This window comes from Aplidium turbinatum, chromosome 7 (genome assembly GCF_918807975.1).
Source record: "Aplidium turbinatum chromosome 7, kaAplTurb1.1, whole genome shotgun sequence".
Taxonomy (NCBI): Eukaryota; Metazoa; Chordata; class Ascidiacea; order Aplousobranchia; family Polyclinidae; genus Aplidium; species Aplidium turbinatum.
Window position 1 is genome coordinate 23,341,693 of NC_137478.1, and position 27,125 is coordinate 23,368,817.

Consider the following 27,125-nt stretch of genomic DNA (forward strand, 5'->3'; position numbering starts at 1 on the left):
CAATAACAGCTTCCAAGAGTGGAAAAATACAGAAAAACTTATTGTCTTGATCACCTGATCTCTGTTCATCAGGAGAAAATAGACCGAAAATCAGATTTTTTGAAATAACTTTTTTTCTCAAGCAGATAGACCTTAATATTATCTACATCAGGTATAGGAAACCGACCCTTCTGCGCATTTTGATACTAATTTTGTCGATCTATGATGTGTGGTTCCGGAGATATGCCCAAATTTCGAGATTTTGAGGCCCAAAAATTTCAAACCTCGTGGACCACCTCAATATGACGTCATAATTGAAAAAAAATTGGGGTGTAAACTTTTTTCCCCAAATACCACCAGATGGGACCCCAGGCATTTTGAATTTCAAAAATGAAACACCCTAATGTACCCACTTTCCACATTCCTTGCATTGCATTGAATTTCTCATCACTCTCTTGCCACATATTCCACAGGGATCTACTTTACAACATGCACAAATGGGGGATGGCGCGATCTGAGAATATGGCAGGAGAAACAAACCGCAGACCACACCATCTGTAACTGTGCCAAATGGTGTGCGTAAACTGGATGACAAATCAATTCAATGACTGCTTCACACTTGCCCAAACATCTAGACCGCGTCGCCGCCACTTTACCCAAGGGTGGTAAAAGGCAGAGCCCCTCAACCCCTGAAGTGGCGAAGAAGAAGCTTGGACTCTTTTTTGCAGCAAATTTTCGATGCTTATACCTCACTAGGTAGTGAAGTAAGGTTTGTCAGCACATTTTTAGAGAGAGGTAGAATGTCTGAATATATGCATATGGCAACATTTGGCGGAAAGAGCCTGCTTTTTGGGTGATCCAGATAGTAACGCCATACTACAGTCACGAATGTGGAATCAATAACTTCAAAAGCTTGCAGGAAATCTTTCTAAAACAAAGTCCGGAAAAGAGCTAAAGGATTGAGATGGATCATAATAAAAGACGGGACATGAACAGAACCGATGTTGGAAACTAAACGTGGTAATTTGCTCTTCTCAGCAAACGTGAGATTATGGGTTGAAAAGCAGCATTCTAAGGTACCCATTTGCCGTTGTCACCCAACGTGATTGACTTAAATGTTCTTGTTTGTAGCCAAGCAAATGCTTCAAGTTGGCTGGAACATCCATAAACAGTCGACAAGCCCAAACCAACAGACACATTTGGTCACTTTGAAAACTGTTGTCAGAAATTCTTGAGCGTTTTTAATCTGAAAACCATTCAATTTTGCTTCTGAGGTGGTGAGCAGCTTTGGACATCACTTCCTGATGATGAGATTGTCTAAGCCCCAATTTGTAATCCACTTTTAAGTTTGTTGAATAGTGCCCCTTCTAACATTGCACTTGGACACTTGCTTTTCCTTCAGCCTCAGCAATTACGCGAAACAAGTAAATTTCATTTACATGAAACATACATTCAGAATGTATTTGTGTCCAATATTTTCGATGATATAATCAGTCACTCGTTTATTAACCACTACTACCGGTACTTTATTAACACCACTACTTAGTACTCATGACCGAGTAGGTAGCCACTTTAACAAGTCGAAATTCTGCCACTGCGAATGATTACAATGCAACCGCCAACCAATCAGAACATGTTGTAAGAGGCTACCGTCCAATTGTGACCCTTCTAGCACTCATCCCGAGAGTTAATGCTTATTTTGAACTTTATTTGGTAATTACAGAAGAAAAAGAGCAATAGCAGTGGTGGGAATCGAACCCGCGTCAATGAAATGACTACTTTCTAGCCCTAACCCCTAAGCCAACCAGCTGACAAACAATCCATCACTTAATTTGCTTTCTTTCATCTTCTTTTCGCTATTTTTTACTTCACTTAAACCGTAGCTTATGATTGGTTGGCGGTTTCATTCTAGTCATTTTTAGTGGCAGAATTTCGACTTGTTAAAGTGGCTACCGACCGAGTAGCCTATAGGCAGGGTTGCCATACCGTCCTTATTTCTAAGATTTTTCCTTATTTTAAAGAGCAGCATCTTTGAAAAATTAATTGTCCTTACTTCTAAGAAATGTCCTTGCTACTACATATTTATGTGAGTCAGGATTTTCACCCTTGGTAACTATCAAAATGAACAGTCGAAACCGGTTGGATGCAAAGGATGACATGCGTGTTGCCCAATCAAAGATGAAGCCACAATTTCATGTTCTTGTATGAATTGAATTGAAGACAAACAGCAGCATCCTTCACATTAATGAAATTAAATCGAAGATATTGAAAAACAATGTGCATTTGCTATTTCTTCAATTTAATAAAAATAAATTTTGTTACCAATTCAATGTAATTGCGTTAATTGTCCAATTCATGCTGATTAAAAAAAGTTTCTCGGATTAGGCCACAAAGGGGGTCCAAGCAAACCAAATGTTTTTTAAGGGATCCGCGTTAAAAAAGAGTTTAAGAACCCCTGGCCTAGATGACCACTCTAGTGCCTCAGTTTGAGCCAACCATTCATCTTAGAGCATTGTGAGATGGATTTATTCATGCAGTGTTTCCTTGTCTTAACGGTAGGTAAGCAACTATCCACAAGTACCATTGGATATTTAGATTTTGGATAGAAGCTTTGGGCTATTTATTATAGGGCTATAAACGACGAATATGAGATTTCAAATCGAACTGTTTTGCTGTAATCTCTGCCTGGATTCAAATGTTTTGAGAAATGTAACACAACAAAATGCAGTACAGCGAAGTAATTACGTAATTTATGAGTTAAATTTTAGGGGCACTCTAGCTAATACGGTAAAAATATTCGATTGGTAAAACAATGGAAATGGGATTATAATACAAAGCAATGACAATTCAATCAAAGGTTTAGTTACAACACCTGCACAGGCCAATCGAATAATAATTATGTCACTTATTGTCAAAGGAGACTTCGAACTTTCACGAGTTGGTTGAGCATGTTAGAACTATGGTTAGAACAGAAAATCGCTCGCATGTTCTCTCTTCGCCAGGGCTGGTCAGGGGTTAACAACAAAACAATGCGTGATGAGATCAACGAAAATGACGACTACTTCTGGCTTACTCTGCATTGATATAAAACAACGTTGAAAACACAAAAAACATCGTTCTTTGTTGACAGCTCTGAAAACTGAAAAAAAGAATTTTCTGAAAAATTAGTTTAATTTCCACATATTGGCGTACGCTCTTTTATCGTTTTGAAACGATGATTCAACAACAAAATAAAATACAAAATAAATTGTTTGCTGTTTTAAACACAAGAAAATGCGACAAACATAAAGCGAGACAAACAAATCTGCTTTTATTAAAAGGAAAGTAAAAGATTTTGAATTTCCAAAATGCAACAAAACATTGAAAAGTCATCGATGTGATGACCCGATTAGTTCATCGCAACTATATCGCTACAATGAATTGTGCGTCTTTAATTTCTTCAACATTTCCAACTACTTCCCACGTATTCTTCGCTGCATCATAAGTTTCTATAGCGTCGGTTCCTCTGTAAATTATGATCGAATAAAAAATTACAACACGAAGCAGTAAAATTGAAAGACAAAACATTGTTCAAAACTGATTGAATTAACTCAGTCAAATCAACTCTGTCGTTTGCAACAGTTGAATATCGCAAATTTAAAATATTAAAAACAAAATGGACTAAAACTTGAAATTTTACATCAGCGATGGACAGATTTAACCAAACTATGTTTCAATAAATTGTAATGATCTCATATTAAGTTATTAGAATCATGTTTCTATTCACAGGATGGTAGACTCCATTAATTCAACTTATTCATGCTTTCTATGCATTGATGACGTCGACAAACAACCACTCACCCTCCAGCGACATGCACCATCACGTCTATGACGCATGAACCGTGGTTATATCTTGCAACGTTCATATCAGCAACATCGGACCATGCTTGCTTCCGTGGATCGAATCGTTCAACTGAAGACAGTATTCCATTGTAATATCCTCCTGTTGAAACAAGATTTCCAAGTTAATATTTACGAATTGTGTAAATATCCTGGTAACCTCAGCTGCCTCGTTGAAACAGTGCAGATTTGTTTTACTGCAAGGTTTACACAAAATAATCAACTCAAGTGAGACTAAATGGACGCAAAGTGTACCAGCCAAGATGATGAACAAACTGTCATAGCATCTGCATTGGCTTATTGAGTGAACGATGTTAAATGAGTTGCAAAAATAGCAAAATTTTGCTTCATCTCACAAGGACGAACATTCATAGCAATTTGTAGCAAAATAAGCAAAAATATCATTTAAAAAACACATTACTACATTTTATGCAAAGGCTCAATAAGTGACGTCATGCAATGGAAACATTTAGAAATCATAAGTGGTGAGATATCGCAATCATCTTGAATCTGCGTTATAGTGACACCTAGGGTTGACATTTGTTCAGCCGGGGATGCCGCGAGCGTGTTTTACCTGAATTTTGTGTTTATGCAGATTGCGCTAAATATCAATCCACTTTTTTGCTTCAGCACCTTCGATATCATGCACCGTGATTACATTTATTGCCTTATTTTGGTTATTTATTATTGTGTTATAACGATTATTTGGTACCGCATTTTCAATTTTTTTCCGTTTTATTTTAACATACAGTAAATATAACATTTTTTTCTGTCGTCAGTCATCTCAGTTTTACACCCGAAGAATGCCAGGCTATTAAAAACTAGTTTTCTACATTGTTTTGTAGTGGTTCCACGAACAAAAATGCTCAATTGCTCATGTTACAAATGAACAACTTGGGGCTGAAACAGAAGATAAAATAAGTGACTCTTCATCATTTTGTAATGCAAGATGACAGTGACAACAAGTGGTTTTCTAAAAATCAACAGATTATATAAGTTTATTAGCAATGTCGATGATATTTGCAATTCAAAGACTGATACCAAAGTCATGAAAAAACTAAATGATGATGCTAAGGAATGCTATGCCATTAAGTTTCGTCGGATTCCACAAACACGTTTTGCAGTCAGATTTTTACAGTTTGACTCGGTCAAAAAAAAAAGGAATAAAAATTCCACAGAAAATAGTTTCAAATCAGTTTGTTGAGAAAGAACAGCTGCAGTAAATGGTCACATTTGATGGCTTATCACGCGTAGCAGAATATAAAATAAAAGATGCTGATCTAAACATTGCGTTTGAAATACTAAATTACATGAGTCTCTCTGATTCCGTTCATCACTTCTTTCTGAAATCTTTAAGGTTTCCACAAAGACACTGTTTTGACAGAAATATAAACGTTTTTGCTGCATACATTTGTGTGCAGCCAAAACGTACAACAGAGTATGCTGCTGAAGTCTGGTTCACTTGTTTTATTGATTTGTTACAATCTGCAGAATTCTGTTGAGGTTATTTCACTGTTGATAGATAAACAACTTCTGTAAAACAGCCTCTAAGGTGAATACTTGATGCAATTTCAATTTTCCAACATTCCGTTTCCCGAAGTGAAGCTTACAAACCAGTTGAATATTCAAAACGTGGTAAGATCGATTATGATGGGAACGTTTTCTGTAATGGCGACCTTCTAGCAAATCATGTATTGGTGGCGAAAGTCGATGTTTTATTTTTGGACCGAAACATTCAATAAGTATTCATCCCGTTAGATACGAAAAAATCAGATACACTCGTTAATGTAGAAAGTGATCTTAGAAGCTTCGAGCTGTTCATAATGGTGGACGCACTACAATTTCCTGTGTACCTGGCAACGACAAAGCGAATATTTCCGTTTGCATTAAGTTGAAGATTTAAGTTAGCTGCTGGAATTTAATGTCAGATTTTATTTTTAAAGCATTACTGCATGTTCTTATTGAAGTTACCACCAATTCTTTATAAATTCAAGGATTTTTTTTTCAAATAATGATCTGACAATATCTCCTCTGTCATAAGGTGCCACAATGTAAATCACTAAACTGGAAGTTTGAAGCAAAAAACTTATATTTAGCTGTTCATGACTTTTTGTGTCAAGCAGTTTTATAAGAAAATACTTAACAGTTGCAGCCTAATCATAAACTAACGAAACATGGAAGGCCATGTACCCGTGTAGCCTTGTGACGTCACAATGACAGTCGTCACATTGGCAATGGTTTGTTTCAAAACTTTTCAAAGCAGAGGAGAAGTTAATGCAATGCAGCAGGTTGCTCGTGATCAATAGAACTTGTTGAAACTTTTGCAAAACTAAACAGCAAAACTTGCAAACCTTCGAATTTTTGGGACTTTGTGAGATTTCTGTCAAATTGATCCATGTTAGTTTGACCATTGACATTCAAAGACCGTCCACATGTAGGTCGCAACCCAGTGGTTGAGTAGCACTGAGTCAAGTTACAGTTGTTATCGTGCCTGGTTAGACGTAGGGTGTCGCCAATCTATGCTTTGTCATCCTTTGTTCACATAGCTTCTCAAAGCGCTGTAGTGTACACGCCATACTCTAAGCGCTGGACTGGCCTTGTGACGTAATCATGTGTTAACTTACTCCAAACTGCGCTGTTCTGAACGCCACGAATAAGGATTGTGAGTACCGGATTTGGTTTGTTTTAATACTTTTGATAATTATTTCGCTTGTCATGGAACCCAAGCCTGTATAAACAAACGATCCAGATACCACGCCAACGAAATGGTTAATAAAGTCAAACCTCAAAAATTGAGAAAAAAAGCTCGTTAAATATTTTATAATTTTACATTAACTTTTTTATTTGTCAACTTTGAAAGCTTTTCTCATGCTCGCCTGGAACTTAGTTGCGTATTTTCTATTAATTATTTTGAGCTGCTCAGCAAAACTTCACATTTTAAATGTCCTGGTTGTTACAAACAGATCAATATAAACATGGCAACAAACGTTGATATAATAATAATACAACCGATCCTACCCATTGCATAGACTTGATCGTTCAAAACAACTGCAGATAAACCAAATCTTTCAACTTTCATCGACGGAATTCCTCTCCACCAACCTTCTCGTGGATCCATGCATTCCACTGTGTTCAACATCCCTCTGTTGCAACCACCGACAGCGTATATCAACCCTGTTGGAGATTGTTGTTTTGTCAATAATAATAATGATGGAAGATGCGACGACTACAGGAGTGCTGCACACCAGCAACTACATCCTGTTCATTTAGCAAACTCAGAAATTGGACATTAAATATTTACTTTCCAAAAGTTCTTGAGTTTGAAAAAATATTTTCTCTTCTTAACATAAATATAAATCAAAATTACGTGCAACAAACAATTTAGTTTTGCTGAAAGTTATGTAAAACGTTGTTACGCTATTACGGTAGTATTGTAACTTCAACATCTTTTGATGAGCAACAATTGTGATTGTACATACACAATTAAGTAATAAAGAATTTGTAACACATCCTTATAGGCTACTGTTTTAAAAGCAGTATAGCGCCATATTTTATGACGACACAAATATGGCAATCTAGCGAAAATGTCAAACTCAACAACTATCAGTGACAGCATCTGCATGCGTATGTCGCCGTTCCCATGATGAAACCTGGCGAACATCATTACATACATTAAACAACAAAAATAGCTCCATAGGTCAATCTAGGATTGAGTTATTTTTGCATAAAAATCGATTTGATAAAAATCAAACTGTGAAGTCGAACGAAAATATACAAATTCTCAATTTCTAACTGTGCGGCTAAGTCCAATATAATGTACAAACCTGGCACTTTTTCAAATTCAAAGCTAAATTTGTAGAGTGATTGGTTTAATGATGTTTTTGGTATTTCGTCGCTTAACTACCAGAAATCGTTATTTAATTTTATACAAAAGACACATAAAACTTGTAAGAGAGTGGCTACATATGTTTAACCTTTAACATACCAAGCGGGGTCTCGTAGGGACCCCAGAGGTGAATTTTTTTATCTCCCGCCTTACCTATAGCAACAATTTTTCTCATCATCTTTGTATGTGTCATAAATTTAATCAAGTTCGGTACAGTGCAACAAAAATTAAAAAATTATTTGAAACATATGCAAAAAACAGCATAACGTTACCTGGGGTCCTGATGGGACCCCCCTTGGTATATTACGTTACAAATGCTGAATGTTAACCAGTTAACTTCACGCGAAAAATGTCCTTACATTTTGCCAGAGATTGAGAATTTGATGACAAATCAACACGTAGTCAAAGAAAAGAAAATGCTAAACTTGCAGCTTTTCGCGAAATTTGAATGGATTTATAGAAAACTGCAAAAAACTCTATAAGCCATTTGAAGAAGTAACGGTAGATGAACAATTAGTCTCTTTCCGAGGGAAATGTCCAATGAGAGAGTATATGAAGTCAAAACCAGCAAGATATGGAATTAAAGTGTGGGCAGCTGAAGACGTGAAAACCACTCGCCTGTAGAATCTCCAAGTCTATACTGGAAAACTTCCTGGGAGTGCACCTGAGAAAAATCAAGGACGTCTGGTTGTGTGTACTGTGTGACATGATGAAATCACTGTTTGCAACTAGAAGAAGTGTTACCACAGATATTTTTTTTATATCAGTGCCAACTGCAGAATTTTTCCTCCAGAAAAATATCACCAAGACAGGAACACTGAGCAAAAAAGTCAGATATTCCTTCAGTTATGGAAGTTGCGAAGGGACGATATGTTTTATCGTCAAACTTTATCTTTTCAGATGAACTGTCAGTTGTAAGCTATGTGCCTAAAAAAACAAGACGGTTCGTTTACTATCTTCTCAGCATCTTGATAATTCACTGTCTAATGAAGATCACAAGAAACCCAACATGATACTTGAATATAACGCACAAAAGGCGGAGTGGATGATGCAGACAAGTTGGTGAGTGAATATTCTTGTGCCAGACGAATGTCAAGATGGCCTTTCCGACTTTTTATGAACGTGCTTGACATTGGAGCCCTGAATTCCTATATCACTTGGGTGTTCATAAACAGAGACTGGAACAGTAGAAAATCTAATCGAGGATTATATTTCTTGATGGAGTTAGGCAAAGAATTAACGAAACCTAATGTCTTGCGCAGAGCATGTAATCCATCTGGTTTTCAGCTTTACATCGTTAGAGCTATTGCAGTTATAGGAGTTTCTGTAGGTCGAAACACTGAAGCTTCAAATATATCCTCAACGTCAAGGCAGCCAGTGACGGAAGAGAGGAAGATGTTTTCAATGTCCTTGAAACAACGATAGAAAAGTTAACATGATATGCTCCAAATGCAAACGTTTCGTTTGCGAACAGCACCGAGTCACCACCCAACTGTGACAAGTGCAAAAGAATGTGAAGATGACAGTGGATGAACTGTGCGTTTATGAATAAGATCCTTTGTCTAAGTAATTTGTAGAAACACATGTGTTATACTATATGTGATGCTAAGACTAAAATTTTAGTTTTTATAACACTTGGGGTAACAACAGGGGTTTGTTACAGTGTCATAAAAATGGCATCTGCTTTACTTACAATTTCGGCAATCTTCCTTTGTTACATTAGCTGTATAAACTGTAATCAAGGATGAAGAAAGTAGACTACAAATTGGCTTGTGCTTTGGTGTGCCGGTATACTGATTGTGTGTATTGTGAGAGAACGCAAAACTGGCTCAGCCAATTTTCCGTTTTGCATTTCCAAGGAAGAATGGCCTCCTTTATCCACAAACCTGAACCCCCTAGACTTTGGCATCTGGTCTTACCTGGAGAGCAGGGTTTCGACTAAATACCACCAAAGTTTGGAAGCAGTGAAGGATAATCTGAAAAACTAATGAGCTAAAATACCCAAAAAGTTATTCATAACTCTTGCAGGTCCTTTTCGAAGCATCTCCGACTTGTTATCGACGCAAATGGCTGACTCATTGAGTAAAACTTGTTTTTCCTAAATATTTAATTATTTGACAATAATATTATATGTTTATTACTCAATTATTATCTACCATTCGTTAAATACATTTGTTTGAAGTTATAACGTTAATTATTGATGACTTTGTATATACTGTATACTTTAAGCAATAGAAACGATGGGGTCCTTGGAGGACCCCACCTTGGTAAACGACGTTGGTGAGCTAGGCTTGGTATGTTAAGGGTTAAGCATAAAACTGTCACATACGAAACATCTCAAAAATAATTCACTTACATTAATTTGACGCAAAAGATTTTGTCTTGATTTTGTTTCAAATTAAATTGCCAAAAATTTCGTTTTCATTGTAAATAAACGTCATTTCGAGCAAACATAAGCTACTGTACTTCCCACTAAGTCAAAAGAACAATCATTGAGACAAAGAAATTAACTTAAACAGAAAACTGTAACAATCGGTGACACAAAAATAACACAACCAACAAACGTGCTATTGTTCCTCGTTTTATATCAAGCCAGAGTCGGAATCGTGATTTTTCCAACGATTCCGACTCCAGATACATCACACACCTTTCGACTCCACACAGCCCTGATAAGCTCAAATAATTCAATACAAAATTTAGAAATAACAATTGCTGCATGCAATATTATTTTAAGATATGGATTTTACAGAATATTCACGATTTGCTTGGAATGCTTAGCTCACAAATTATTTTAATTTTATTGAAAAAGGAAATCAAATAAGAACAGACCCAATATTTGTTGCAAAGTAAGTTGGAGCAAAGTGGATAATGTTGACAAAAGCATTGAAAAGTTAACTTCCGGATGAACAAACGTGCAAACATTTTGCATCCATTTTTTTCTTGGGTTTTACTTCAACGATTTTTTTCACTACAAACAGTGTGTTGCACTGGAAGACCATCATTTTGCTAAGGTAGCTTCTATCTCATGTCTCATTACGTGTAGTGAGTTGGATACACAGAATGTAAGATGCATGGTATAAACTGAAAAGTTTTTTCTCAGTTTCAACTTTTTGTGTGTTTCATGTTGTTCATTAGGCTATTCTTCATATGCATGCACATTCCACTGGGACTGCTTGAAACAAACTTTGTCGGGTCAAAACGAATCGAATTCCTTCACAAAAAGGTTTAATTCAAAACAAAGTTAAGATACGGTACATACTTTTGATTCCCAATTGGTTGCACTGAAGAACTCATGAGAACATTGCAAATACATAGAAACAGTAGCAAAACCATGGGGCTGGGACGTTCGCAGCGTCTTACTTAAGGCATGTATGACGTGAAAACAATTGGTTTCAACCACAAAAGTGACAGTTTAAGAGCGAATTAAGCAAATGCATGCAAATTACGCATGCATTTTATTTCTCACAACACATACATTAATATACACTTTCACAGTTTGCTTCAATAACAAAGAATAATGAAACTCACTTTGGAACAATATTGATTAAAATTACCATTAAAGCTAAAATATATTTTTAAAAAAGCAAACTGAGTGACGACTTCAAAAAAGCGTAAGGTATAAAGGTTTAGTTTTCAGGAAATAATTTTCATAAGCAATACAATATCTCAAAAACATTAGCAAATTTTTGATTGGCCGTTCAGAAGGCATTAAAATCGTTCAAGTATTATGGTGTCATGTACAAATTACGTTCGAAAATATGATATGAGTTCTTATTTGTTATTATCGTTGTCCCCAATAAAGATCTTATACCGATAGAATAATGTGTAATCTAACCTCTTATTCCTGCTTATAGAAGGCTACAACCCACAGCACTTCACACAATGAGATTTTTCTTTTCAAGTCCACAAAAACTTTTGAGACTCAGAACAATATCAAAATCAATATTTGATTCAATGGACATTAGTTTCTACACATCCATTGGGTTTCCAAAACTGTTGCAGTTCATTCTGAACATTTCCAGCTGGTGCTTTTTCAGACTAAGTTATTTGTTTCTATATTTTCTTGAAATCCAAAATTATGCTCTGTCATTGAAGATTTAGATTAAGTGGACGTGAAGACAAGGAAGCCAATCTTCGTGTCCACCTTCAAGCATGTCATTATGTGTGCCAAGGTACCATGGATAGGTGTCGAACCGACGTCACCAGCATCGTGCAAGCGCTCTCACCTCTCAGACACGTAGTCGATAACCAATAAGATGATTATAATGAACAAAGAAAGGAGCACAGGGAAGTTATCAATTATCTCATTTTGTGTTATTTATTTAATTTTTAATGAAATGGCGATATATCATTCAAAGCATGTTAATTTTTGGAGCGTTGAGCGTTCAGAGATTCTTGTGCGTATGGTTTCAAACGCATAGAAAACATCGGACATAAGTTTTTAATATCAAGATTCTAAAATTATCTCTTAAACCTAATTTCTGCAAAGTCCATTGAAACTTGTTAAGCAGTATAATTAGCATCTAAGAACGAAATAAAGAGAATTATTTGGCGAAAATTGATGACGACGATAATTACGTTTACTTGTTTTTTTGAACTGCAACTGATCTATCGTCTTGAACGTAATTATGTCGAGGCAAAAGATTAAACGACGAAAGGACTTGAATATTGTGCAATAATGGCGAGTGCGACACAACAGTCGACTAACTGTGCAATAATTACAATTGGAAAACATTCGATTTGATGAGATTGATCAATCCCACCATGAATCGTATGGGATTGTGATCATAATGTTGTTCTCAATAGAATAAAAAATTGTTAGTAAAACCAATGAAATTATAATGTAATGAATTACTGTAAGATCGTAATATATTTACTTATAAATTTGATGAATGAGTTTTACTGTATAACAGTGTTGACACCATCTATAAATTACTTCATCACAACACATTGATTTGACTTATTTAATTTTTCAACAAAGTTCAAACCTCCAGTGGAAGCCAAAGCATGACCACAACGACCTTCATTCATATGAACGCTGTTATACCATTTGTCTTCAACAATGTTGTAACTTTCACATGAAGACAAACCAGTGAAACCATCTTTCCTGCCACCAACAGTGAAGATGGAATCTGTTCATGTATAAACAATGGTTCTCTTCAATGGTAATTTTGTTTAGAATAATAGATTAAATAATTAACAGAAACTTAAATAAATAGATTTAATCATTTTTACTAGTATTGCCAAAAAGAGAACAAATTTTATATTGAACAATGCGAACAAACTTTGTTATGTGTAAATGCTGGAATTAAAGCATAATTAAAATCTCCTTATTTTGTATTACTTAACAATCAGAAACAAATCTATAATTTATGTTGCTATTCTTATTGATTCAAAGAATTAAAAAAAAGAATCTTGAAGATTTTCTGGAAGTAGGTAGGAACGAAAAACTCACTGAGTTAAGTGGACACCTTGGTAACCGGAAAGTTATTCAATATTCATACACTTATTCAACACTACGTGTGAGTATATGTAGATTATGCTTGCTACTTCTCTAGAAAAGATTTCCTGATAGAGGAAAATGAGGGATGGCACAAGGTTTTTCAAAAATAAAAATGGACGACAAGAAAAAAACTAGATATTATTAATCTATATTATAGATTATGCTTATTATATACTTCTCCAACAGAAGATATTTAGAGGAGAAAAATCAGGAATAGAAAGGAGTTTTTTGTAAAAAAAGTAAACAAAATTTAAATTTAAATATACTACGTCGCCCTCTATTACAGGAACAAGCAACATTTTCAACACGTGGACTAGTTATATTGGACCTAAATTTTTCTCCAGCAGACTAAAAGTTAACCTCTACAACAAGTATTCAAACTACTCTTTAGCTATGAACATTAGATGGAATTTCATTGCAAGTCCCATGAAAATATTGTTTTCGTACTCCACAGTGAAGAGCAACCAAACACCGCGTGCGATATTTGTTGAAAGCAGATTGCATCTGTGGAATACATTGCGTTTCATACTAAACCAATATATTTACAAATTATAAACCAAAAATCGTAATGTTGGTGAGGCTGACTTGACATCTTGGAGCCTTGATGATCAGTACAATTACAGAACTACCTTTCGTGACCTATCACAGACCTACTTTTGTGTCTGCTGGGTAAAAGTAGGTTAGAATACTTTCACTTAGCCTCAGGAAAAACTTTTTTATTTCAAACTGATTCCTATCAAAACTTTCTCCGTACTCCACTAAACAGACATGTGAATGTTCAAATAAAAGTTAGTGAGATGTGCATAGAATGTTATTGTGTTTAAACAGATAATTGCGCAAACAAACGTTCCAAAATAATGAAACGTATTTGGGGAAAATGGCTGGAAAAAGAAGAAAGATTCCACAAAAACTTAAAAAACATCTTGTTCATCCGCGAGGTGCAAGTTGCCCATTCCAGCTCTACACAATGTGACTTCTGGTTACGTTAATTTTACCACAGAATGATGGGCTTTCAATGTTACATCTGACATCCACATCCATTCTAATACGTCACCATTAAAGGAAGACAAAACCTATAATAGGAGGCAAGATGGAGACGACCACGATGATGATACTCGTTACAATCGTTCAGATAATTTTTACGTCACTAACCTGGATACCGAGTTTATTGATTTGCAGAATGTTTTACAAATCTATTTTATCTTTTTGGGTTTATTATCACTTATTAACATGAAGTGACATAGACATATAAAACTCTGTACTTTATTGTTGATACATTAATATGCGTATTGGATCCTATGCGTTGTGCTCAGCGCTTTGCCATCGCAGCCGTACGGGCGGGTACATTGTTACACCGAATCCACTTCTTCAATGTTTAGTGCTAAGCAAGAACAAAGTTTAGTGCTAATTTTAAAACGTCTCAGACACGACCTGACAAGGTATAGAACTCACGTCTACCGATCAAGAGGTGGGCATTCTATTCACTGCACCACCAAGCCAGCGTTGCTAGCACATATAACATTGTTCTGAAAGCTAAATAGCCTGCAATGTCAATTTATGTTATTACAGAGTTTACCAGGTCGTGACGTCATAATTTGATTAGCATCTCTGCAAAAAATAAAATAGGTTGGTGAAAACCGTTGAGAAAGTCAACGCCCTTTATTGCTTTAGCTTTTCGTGATACCACTCAGCCTTCTTTTCTGTTATTAGGTGAAAAGATTCGCAATCACTACATTAAATAGATTTTGATGAACCTTTTGTAACATTAATATATAATAAAAGTGATGATTTTGATGTAGAGAAACTTTCATGCGAAAAATGCAAAAGGCAACAAATTTTGAAAACCATTTCAAAACTTTGTTTGAAAGCATGTTATTCAAAAAGTGCGCAAAAATAATAACTTTTAAAGTTGTGCTAATTTCGTAAAGTCAAATTTAGGCCTAACTTGTTTAAAAAATAAAATCGAACGAGATATGAAAAAGTGGCTATCACGCTAATGTCGTTATCAGTGAAAAAAAATCATCAAACATCAACTTGAAAAATTAAATCAACGATATTGAAATTGTTGAGTGAGTAAAATTAAACACAAACATTGGCGAGCATGTGGCATTCCGGACCAAACTTCCAAACAAACCAAAGTAATCTCATCAAACATCAACCTATAAAACATAAACGCTTGATAGTGAAATTTGTATAAAAAATTGTTGATCGAGTGAAATGAAGATGAAACATTAGCGAGGATGTGGCACTTCAGACCAAACTTATGTGGTGCGTGTCACATGCGCACTCGGCGCTCATCGTTGTTAATATTCATCACTTTTGTCACAAACATGAGTTTATCTGCTTGTTCTGCAACCAACTTAATTTGAATTTAAACTTTAGTGGATTCTTACCATTGCAAACTACAGAAGCAGCTCCAAATCTCACAACATTTGTCGAAGCAAGTTGAGTCCAACCAGATTCTTCATCATTTAACTTGAATCTTTCAATCACTTTAGTTTCATTTCCACCGATAACAAAAACTTCACTTTTATAACTAACAGCTGATCCCAACCCATGTTCAAAGTTTGTGTTCTGAAGAAACATAAATTGTTAAGAATGCGTAAGATCAACAACGTCACGATTTCACAAGACTTGCTTGAATGTTCGACATAATTTCACATCAATAATTGTGAAACGTCGAGTGCAATCATTGCAACTGCATGTGATGTGTTTGCTGAAGAGCAAGATATCACAAACAAAAATCATTTAAATATTAACAACTTGGAGCTCACCACTCATAGTACAAGAATAGTTTTTGTTTCGAGCGCACACCATCAAAGAATAAATGCACTCATCCCAGTAGCAATAAACCGAAAAGCTTTAATGTTTTACCAGGAAGTCAGTTGCTTCTTTCTTTCTTACGTCATACTTCCACACATTCTTTTGATGAAACGCAAGAAATTGATTCCTCGATTCTGAAACAAACAAAAAAGAAACACGTTTAAAATATTTAAAAATATAAAATATTTAATAACAATCAGCGTGTCCATATGATTTTTACAGTAAGTACACTGCAAGAACTCCCAAGCTTGAACGGAGATGGAAAGTTAAAGACTTTCATTCTCACATTATCAACTGGTGGTATACGACTTCTCATTACATGCGAGATTGCAAGTCCGTTCTTGCATACCGAATTCTAACGAATTTTTATCATTGCACATTTTCTAAGAAAACAGTTACATAATACCATGTGGCATGAAAACTACAAAATTGCAAGCTCAAGCAAAAGCGGCTTTTCCGGTTACCTCGCTCTTGGCTTTGCTTGTTATACATCACAGTTTCATTTAGGCTACTGTGCAAAATCCAAGTTTTTTGGGGAAAACTGAAGAGAGGCGATAATAACCAATCAAGTTGCATTTTGATAAGTAAAAGTTGAACAGATGAAAAATATTAAAAAATACTTAAAATTTTTTTGAAGCCAGTCAAAGCGCTTGATTGGTTTAATTAAAACCGCTTTTGATGTGATGTCACATTAAGAACAACTTTGAAAAACATAAAAGAGGTTTGTGGCAAGACAACTGTAGGTTAGTTATCAATAGACCGATGTCATGTCAATGTACATTGTATATTATGTTATGCAGGAATGAGGAAATTAACTTTCTCAAAATTTGCATTGAATTGTTTTTGTTTCCTTTGAAAGCGCCCTTTTGTCATTGTTATAATAGTAATAGTTAAAAATGTTTGCAAACCACTCTTGCTTCCCTGCTTTTGGCGTTTTTTACTTTGCGATCTTTATCGTCAATCGACCTCAAAATAGCAGATCTTGTGTTGTATTCAGAAATCGATGGCATATTCATGTTGATGTACGAGCAGTCGCTGATAGTTTGACGTACTAGCGGTTGCCTGCAAGTGGTCTCATGTCTTACTGTGAATACTCATGTTCACTGCAAGTGGCGTACGCTGAAGGCGCCATTGGGCAGTACACCTTCAAAAATGTTGATTTATCACCTACCACCTACTAATCTCACACAATATGACTTAGTGGCAGTTATTAGCAAGTGGACGTTTTTTAATTCGTTTTCATTCAAAAAAAAATTGAATGGCCCTCCACTTTCAGAAAATCCTGCGTACGCCACTGTCACTGCTTAAATGACCTGATAAACACCCAGACTGACATTACTACGTCATAGATCAGACAACTTCAAACGAACTTTATTTTACACTGATTGGTTTTTTAAAAGAAAAATGAAAGTGCCAACATAATAAAAATCTGCTTTGTGGTTTTAGTGCGTTGCTTATTATTCGTCCAAAACACGATTATTTTATCACTGCGCATTTTTCAGTATATCGCTGCACAATTCTGGTTTATCACTATGCCTTAGAAACGCCGATGAGACAACTTGATCAGTCACTCTGATAATAGCATAGTAACATTGTGTTATGTGATGTGTCAATTACGTACAAAAAGCAATATGCAAGTTGCAGGTTTAAGTATTTTATAAAAGTTACATATCACCGGATGTGGTGAGTTAAAATGTCAGTTATCTGCTTTTCCGTTATAAATTGAAACGTGGACGTCGCTACAATAGCATAGCGTCGTCCACGATTGAAATGTCCAGAGTTTTTGTAAAACACAGCGATGTTAATGTGAAAGACGAAACTGACGTCTTGATTTCAAAACCCAGATCAAATTTGGTTCAAGACTATTGGTAAACAAGCATGGTTCTCTTGGCAAACGTTCGCATTTCTGGAAATTTGTTATTATTCAGCAGCTTTCCTCAATTTGCACTGGATCAATGTTCGAAGTTGTTAATAAAAAGTAGAAAAAATTACTCCTCGTATATTTTCCTAACAAAACCTTTGATTAGTGACGTCAATAAACAAACGATCTGAATCGTTTGACTCCGCTATGAATAACTTTCATCAATAATGCGACACAAACTTTGGTCATAAACGCTGTGGGACATTGTGACTCAATGAACAACTCTTACATGCAGTACAAAAATTTTAAACTAAAAAACTGTCCAAACCTTCCTTTGTTGAAGGAGCGGGAAGAACTTCAGTTGCAGCAGCACGTGGAATTGCAGATAGAAGTAAAATATTTGTACATTCCAATGAAGTCGTAATCAATTCCTGATGAATTGAAAGGAAATTTAGCAAATTTAAACGCAAGTTTACTGTCAATATTTCATTATTTATCAGATAGTTGTTGTTTGTTGTAACATCGGTTTCATAAATTCAAATCTAACTATTTTTGAATTGAATTTCGGCACAAAAGTTAACAAAAGATTGATAAGATAGATGTTTATTGGCGGCTGAAAAAAAAAGATTTACGATATATCAAAACACATTGTATATAAATTAAAACTGTTGGAAAGATCACAATTAAAAAAAGAAAAGAATAGTAACATCAAATCAACGGAATGCTGCGAAGTTTCCATTCAAGGTGTTCAAGTCAAGCTTCAAGTCTCACCCACCCTTAAACTCATCAATGATAAGTATAATTGGCTAATTGAAACAAATAAATAAATAATGGTGAAGCTGTCCAAGATGATAAGAAATTAAAAATTTAGGTAGCCCAACATAGACTATCTTACAATTGCAAGTCTGATTAGTAATTAGGCGTTTGCCTAATACTGTACGTGTTAAAAGTTGCGAAGAGGATTTGCGAATTTCAACTGGTATATTATTCCGAATTTCTGGGCCAGAGTATTTTATAGACCGTTACAATTTAGTGGTTATGTATCAATAATAAATAATAATCTAGGTTGGTGGAGTTTCCAGTAGTAAGATTCTAAATTTCGTTGCATTTTTAAGGCAGTTTTGAAAAGTGCCGGGCAATGAATTAAAACTAAACTGAGCCATAAATTTAGCAATTTCAAAGTTGTACAGATGTTTTAACTTTAGGATATTGATTGCAGATAAAAATACTCGAGTCCTTCTCCACAACAGAAGCCGTATGCTGGAGTGGAGCCACTTTTGCTTAGTTTATATTGATTACATCAGTACGTTAGTTTATTGTTTTGTAACGTTGTATTCAAACTTCTTGTTATTGCAATAACTCGTGTTATGTTTCTCATCGCTTTGGTGAGCTGAATGTAATACTTCTTGTAATTCTTCTCACTTATTGTTGAAGAATCTTATTTAGACGTAATGTTTGCACAGGTATATAGTACATTATGCTATCTTCTACATACTTTCAAAATAATCACATATGTGACAATAGTGAATGGGCTTTGGGCAGCACTGTTTTGATGATATTTACTTCATCGTTTTTCCTAGCACAACCATGCCAGTTTAGTGATTCATAAATTGTATAATATTTGTCAGATTTACCTCTTTCAATGCAACATTTTGCAAGAAATTCCAGGATAATTTTCCAAGTTTAACAAAACTGAAAAGTTTAACCATGAGCTTCTTACGTGTGGCGACGTCATGTTTGACCCAACTTATGAGCGCATGAAAAACATTTTCTTCCGAAGATACCTGAATGACGACATCAATTTATTATTATTGCACTTCATCAGAAGTGAGTATTACGTCACAGAACAAGATATCAAATGTCGACTCCAAATTCTCCTGCTCAGTTCATGGAATAGGAAGCAAATAATGGCCAAGCAAATAATTTACCAGAATGTTAGGTCCAGTACTTGCTAACATTTTTTACACTGTTGAATATGAATGGCAGTCACAAATTTTCACTTTCCTGTAAGTGTCAGCATTACTAGCTTAAAAGTTGCTGTGCTGCGCAGGTTTAAATCGACTTATCTTTAACTAGAATTCACTTATTGGCGCTTTTATTAATTTTGTGTACGTTAACATTCAATCTCTTGCATTAAGTATCAGGAATCAGGATACCGCCAAATTAGCCATTGTTTAATGTGTTCAATATGAAGGATAGGCATCTGATGTCATGGACTGGTTTGAGTAATGAACATTAGGGTGGTCCCGAAATGTATGAGAAAATTTTTTTTTATTCGAAGCATTACGACCACCCTACAATTTTTTTACATAGGCTAAAAGAAGGTAACAAGCTAAATTTCAGAAAATTTGGTTAATATTTAGAGGTGCCACACGAGGTTGCAAATCGGGTTAAGGGTGCTTATTTCAGTATTTCGATTTGATACGATTCCCTAATGATTCGAAATCTTTTTTTTGGTACTGCCGATTCGAAATAAAAATTCCCCATTGCAGAATTTTTCTCTTCAAGCAAATTCTTTTTACACCCAAATCAATGAGTATTCCGTGATTTCTTCGATGGCTAGAATTTGAAAGCAAAGCCAAGAACTTGCAAGATAGCAAGCATAGCAAACAAGTTTCAGTTCTAAATTGAATATGCTACTTCTATGAAAAAGAAGAGGCAGAAGGAGTTTATAGACTGACAGAAGGTTAACTTTCATGTAGGCTACTAAGGGGTCCTTAAACGATGAGCACTGATCGTAGTGTAGCCTACTGATGAAGTTGTGAACGTTTTTCTTTCTATGTTTTTCACATGGCTAGCAACAGTAATAATAGTAGTAGGCCTATCGGTGGTGCAAAGCCCAAAACCAGAAAGGACAATTATGTTTGGTTGATTGGTCCCACTTCCAAGGAACTGTCTGGGAGAAAGCTTCCGTCTGCTAGGGAAGTCCTTAGTGTGTTCTTCCATCTCCACAAGATTGAGAAGGTAACCATCAAAGAAAGTTGCAAAGTAGTTATCAAATTGTGTATTCCATTCTGGGAGAGAGCCAGGATTATAACATGCACAGAAATACATGCAAGAGAAAGACTGGAAAAGTTATTTCTGCAATGGAAAGGACTCCAGAAGGCGGCTTTAAGGAGAACAGATACACAGATGAAGAAAGAAGAAAAGTTCAGTGCCAATCTTGACAAAATGTTTGACATAGCACACGCGAAAGCACTGGATCTGACTACTATTGAAGAAGACCGTGCTTTTCTGATGGCACAAAGAGATGGACGAAGAGGTTTCCTAGGTTCGGTTGATCACGAACTTGCTGCGAAAGAAGCACGGTCTGTCAAGCGGAAACAAGAGGAGCAAGCTCGAGCTGAAAAGGCAAAAGTATCATCTTCTGCAGTGCAAGCATGTTATCAAGAAGATATCTCAACATCGTCGTCAGAGTCTGAAAATACTGAACAGTGTGAACAGTCCAGTTCTTCAGAAGTGCAGACACCAAAAAAACGGAAATGTACAATTACAGCTAGAGCGAAGAATGTGATCTCTCCAGGACTAGCACAAGCTCTGGACCGAACCAAAGTCAGTGACAGAGCAGCTGTTCATATCATTGCTGAAACAGCTCAAAGTTTAGGCCACAATGTGGATGAATTGGCCATTAATCGAAAAACTATCCGTCAGTCAAGAAGGTCACTAAGACAAGAAGCTGCTATTTCCAGTAAGGACAATTTCAGTCTTGACATTCTTGACCCGGGAGTTAAGGTTGTTGTGCATTGGGATGGAAAGCTAATCCCAGACACAGCAGGGTGTCAGGACAAATACGATAGGTTACCAGTGATTGTATCATATGATGGTACAGAAAAGTTGCTTGCTGTACCAAAGTTGACAAGTGGATCTGGACAATCGATGGCTTTGGCAGTCAAAGAAGTCCTGAATGATTGGGTACTAGAAGACAATGTTGTAGCAATGAGTTTTGATACAACTAGCAGCAACACAGGAAAAAGGAATGGAGCATGTCATCTTCTTGAGGTCCAGCTAGAGAAGGAACTTCTATGGTTGCCGTGTCGGCACCATATATTTGAACTAGTGATAGGTGCAGTATTCAACAATGCAATGGGACCGTCATCAGGGCCTGACATCGAGATTTTCAAGTAGTTTCAAGCGTGCTGGCCACATCTCAAGCAAGATGATTATGAAACCGCAGCAAGTGAACCTTCAGTGGAGATTTATATCGCACCAGAACGTGATTCCTTGTTGATGTCTGCAAGAAATATCTATGCAAACAACAACCAAGAGAAGATTACAGAGAATTTCTGGAACTGATCATCCTCTTCCTTGGTGAATTGCCAGATCAGGGTGTTTTGGTTATCAGAAAGCCCGGGGCTTTCCACAGAGCACGGTGGATGAGCAAGGTCCTTTATTCTCTCAAGATTTGGATGTTCCGGGCACAAGTAAAGCTGACAGCAAAGCAAAAGAAAGGGCTTGCAGAAGTTGTTCTGTTCGCAGTGTTGGTGTATTTCAGAGCCTGGTTTGATGCACCGGTAGCAGTTTCAGCACCAGCCAATGACCTGGCCTTCTTGAAGAATTTGAAAGCTTATGCCTTCATCAACAGCAGTGTCTCCAAAGTCACATGCAGAAAATTCCTTAACCATCTTTGGTATCTGAGTGAAGAAGTTGTGGCATTTGCATTCTTTGATGATGGTGTTGTTGAAGAGAGGAAGCAAAGAATGGTTAAGAACCTTAAAAAAGCCTGGAAAGAGTAGTCGTGCCGTGAAAGCCAGCTTGAAGATGGAAGAAATTGAAGCAAGTGAGATAGAAGACTTTGTTTCAGTAAAATCTATGCAGTTCTTCAAAGCTCTGAATTTGTCGACAGATTTCCTGTCATTGCCACCGTCACTGTGGCTGTCAAATGATGGTTACATTGCAGGAAAAAAGAAAGCAGCACAGTTTCGAGTGCTTAACGACACAGCTGAGAGAGGAGTAGCTCTAATTCAGGAGTATATCCATGTTCTGACAAAGGATGAGAAACAAAGACAATGCCTCCTTCAAGTGGTGGCAGATCACCGCAAGAACTTTCCAGATGCAACAAAAAGAATTGTTGTTGCTGGGCTAAAAAACTTGGTTAAAGCTGGCCCAATGCCCATGGAATAAACATTTGTTAAGGTTGTGATCACATTACAGTATAACATAGTACAGAAGGGTTTAAAAACAGTCAATAAGCCACACTATTTTATATTGTGTCTTGAGAGAAAAATTAAATGGCTTTGTGGCACCTCTAAACATTGTTCAATTTTAACCAAATTTTGCACATTAACTTCTTTTAGGCAATGTAAAAAAAAGGTAAGGTGGTTGTAACAAAATTCTAAAAAAAAATTTTCGGGACCACCCTAATGAACATGCCATGTTTATGTGACCTGCAGAAGACCATTATGACTTACAATCTTGCAACTTAAATGCCTCGACCAGTAGTCTGGTTCATTTTTGTTGTGGAATTTGTGATTATCAAAATCTGTTTGGAGTCATGATTAAAATTCAAACCTTTTTATCTTCCACTTGCATCACTTCAAACATCACATCTGGTGTTAGCTCTTTGAACTCTTTTCCATCAATGACTGATTCAAAGTTCTCAGCAATGACAATGTTTGCTTTTGCCACAACTTGGTCCAAATTATACATTTTCGAATATGCTTGAATTGTTAAGCAATTCGTCACATCAATTTCATCAAGAAGAAATTCGATGCAATATTGCTTGAGATCTAAACAACAACCGACACCATTGAATAATCTTTTAGTATCACGAAAATTGCTTCAAAACTATCCATCAACAAGTTAAAAATCATAACTTCTGTTGTTGTACTGATATCTTCGTCTAAAAAAAAAAAAAGTGTTCAAAAAACTGGTTGTTTAAAATTTAAATGATTAAAGTTATCATAAGCTGTTGTGAAAAATGTTTCCTCACATTCGTAGAACACAAAAAAAGATTAATTTACTCTTTTAAAGTAAACAATCGTCAACAGCACCTACTTGGAATTTGCAAATAATTTGCAGCTTCAAGCAAATTGTATACGTTTTCACTTGTGACCACCACTTCACAAGTATACATGAAGTTTAAAACAGCTTCCATGGTATCCTCTTTCACTCCGTGGATATTCGCTTTACTTTCATATTTTTCCTTCATCTAACAATTCACAAAATAAACAAAGCTGAGTCATAGCATTACGCATTTACCAAGATTATGATGTTGATGATGTGCTGACTAATAAATGAGCTTGTAGGCTACAAATAAACAATCGAGTGCTGAACAAAGATGAAAATACCTTTTAGTTTAACTAATAATATCATCTCTGTTCAAATTTCAAGTGAAAACAATTTTAATTTACGTTATTACGTTTAATCTGGTGAATTCCGTTTTTCTAAAAATGCTCTCAAATCTACATCTACGTTTATTGCAATGAGGAGACTTAAAAGTCGAAACAGTGGCGTGTCTGTCTGCAGTCAATGTATATACTTGTTATATAAAGTAGCTTACACAACAAAATGTCCAGAAGCGTTTTATTTTTTCTATGCCAGGCCTAGCCCTAGACCCTAATATACAATTGCTATATATTTTGTGATTGAATAGTTTTGAAAAAGTAATAATTCAATTCTCTATAATTCAGTAAATCTTCATAAAACCTTTTTTCTTTCTAAATTATTTCATGAATTGTTTTTTTTGATAGCAGTCCTATGTGTTCAGAGTTAAAGTATGCTACTATTTAGCTACAATATGAAAAACTACTTTTTTAGCCTATTATATATGAAAACATCAATACTTTGTGTTGCGAAAACAAACGATGACAGATTAAAATTCTAAATTATCTACAAAATATTAAAGGGTTGATTACCAAATTCGGTTCAAATGATAACCAAAAAATGCTTTTGCACTTTTTCGCAAAACTTTAACATTTTAAGTAAAGAACCGAACAAACTTTGTGTTGTAGTTAGATATTTATGTGTAACCAGTTTCCCTTCTCCATCAACAAAGAAACAAATAAGGTCTTAACAAAATTCACCTCTGAAGAGAAAAGCTTTCGATAAAAAGAAGAAAATGCTCCAAGGATACATTTGTGGCTGGAAAATTTATCATCTCCCACAGTCAAAGTGACGTCACAATAACCATTTCCAGATTTCCTTTCTCTAATTTCAACAAATTCAAATATTAATCTTTTTTTTCAAGGTTTGTAGGCTAGATTCAAGTCAAGAAATATCCATCAAAACAACTTTATTACAATTTAGACAACTGCTGTGAAAATTCATAGAAACCAAAGTATTTATCATATATAATGGTAAATCAAATAGCAAAAGCTGTTTGCTCTGGTTTCAGTGTTTTCATATTCGTCACACTTAACCTTGCTGATGCTGGATTTGACTACTTATATTTCAAATAAGTTGTGTGCTTTGAACATAATCCTATATGCATCGGGAGTTTGTTTTTACTTAAATATTCGTACTTGTTTCTAAAAGTGTTTAAAACAACTTTCTGTTTGGGCCAAATAAAACTCTAAAAGATTTAAGGCAGTTGGATGTTGAAATGGAGACAAATAAATGTTGCATTGAAATAAAATCTTATATTGACTTATTTAAAATTTTTCAACTCATCAATTTCCAAAATACTTTGGTTTCTATGAATTTTCACAGCAGTTGTCTAAATATGTAGAACAACACGGACCGACTTAGTTTAGTTTTCAGTAGTTTTAAGTTGCATGCTTTCAAGTCGATGTGTCGATGGTTCCTCAAATTAGCGCTGTATTAATATAATAAATTCTTTGTTATCCTGTATGATGTGACATCCATTGTCAAGGCATCAACAAAAGTGTGAGATATTAACAGAATTATAGACATATTTTATTATCATTGATCATTTTTTTGGTTTTGAGAAAGCTAATCGGGACATTGCATTGCGCGATGGACAGCTCCACTTTTCCGGCAACATTAAAAGGATTATTTGCTAATTTGTCAACTCATAACTGGGACCTGAAGTGTCAACACAGGTTAAATTACCAACACAGTAATGTTGTGTAGATTTATTGAACAGAAATCTTATTAGGGAATGGGTTGTATGGCTTTTTTATCAAATCCAACTTTAGCCCTGGTTTTAACCCTATTTCCTGTGGGGGGGGGGTCGGTTGGGACTTGGTACTTTTCAAAGCAATATCATTAAAGAACTACGCGATCCACAGCTTTGAAATTTCTTGACTTTTCCTAAAAGTTATTCAAGTATTTATTCCGCTTTAAATGACGTTACTATTGTCTATAGTTTTAGAGATATGGCATGATTTTCATAACATACTCTGATATTTTAGCTAGCCCTTTTGTTTTCAAATTATACGGATTAATAGGATTACTGAGCGCCGCCGTGCGTGGAACTGCGACGCAGATATCTCATGATTTGCTTTTGTTGTAAAGCATTCAACCGTAATGATTCCGCCTTTTGTTTGCAAACTCGAGTTTTGAGTTGCTTTGATTAATCTTTTAATTACATCAGAGTTGCTTTGAAATTATCAGAGAGCATCCGATAAGCTATGCTGAAAAAAATGTAATTTTACGTTGTTTTCTATGGCGAATACATTTTGTTTCTAACTTCTAACAAGAAGCAGTAGGAAAGTTCTTGACAAAACTCTGTTTATCTCATAAAACAAACATACTGATGTGGTAAGTTTCTTGATTTCTTGTCGGAAAGCAAGGAGTGCGTTCTTGACCCGCCAATAAACTTTTGCATGTACCTGTACACTTATATTCACATGAATATTTATGGATGTTGTGAAAATGTTTTATGAAAACGAGAGATTGAAGGATACTGAAAAGAACTTGACACAGACTATCTAAACTGCTTGGCTTTTGTGGAAAAACACACGCAGCTAAATTATTGTGGTTTGACAAGCATTGTGCATATTGTATCATCACTGAATCTTTACCTAAATGGTAATTTTGCAGTTGCTTGAGAGATTACAAAATTATTTTTTTATACGAGGATTGAAAAGTTTTGATATATCTCAGCAGAAACACTATTAGGACCAACTCAATAATTTTAAACTTTTCATTCAAATGTTGGTCTACAAAAACTTATTTTCACAAAACGGTGTCGGCCTATATCTTTTTCTCCATAAATTTGGACGTTTGTGTCATTTGTAGCAAAGTTGTTTGTTGGGTTGATAGAATCTGAAATCAATGCCTCGTTTTAGTAA

At 35.5% G+C, this 27,125-nt stretch overlaps 2 protein-coding genes across 2 annotated transcripts; both read right to left on the reverse strand.

Annotated features, from left to right (window-relative positions):
- Positions 1-1,477: 1,477 nt before the first annotated feature.
- Positions 1,478-19,693, reverse strand: LOC145774529 (beta-scruin-like). The gene is made up of 8 exons (XM_082585789.1): positions 19,566-19,693; positions 18,260-18,362; positions 16,122-16,204; positions 15,641-15,821; positions 12,733-12,876; positions 6,877-7,032; positions 3,820-3,961; positions 1,478-3,484 (listed from the first exon to the last, which is right to left on the reverse strand). The coding sequence occupies exons 1-8, from the start codon at positions 19,638-19,640 to the stop codon at positions 3,382-3,384; spliced, it is 987 nt and encodes a 328-aa protein (XP_082441915.1). The 5' UTR covers positions 19,641-19,693; the 3' UTR covers positions 1,478-3,381.
- Positions 19,694-23,433: 3,740 nt separating this feature from the next.
- LOC145773856 (kelch-like protein 6) lies at positions 23,434-24,079 on the reverse strand. Its single transcript, XM_082584979.1, has 2 exons — positions 23,926-24,079; positions 23,434-23,657 (listed from the first exon to the last, which is right to left on the reverse strand). Exons 1-2 carry the CDS (start codon positions 24,077-24,079, stop codon positions 23,434-23,436), a joined length of 378 nt encoding a protein of 125 aa, XP_082441105.1.
- Positions 24,080-27,125: the final 3,046 nt, after the last annotated feature.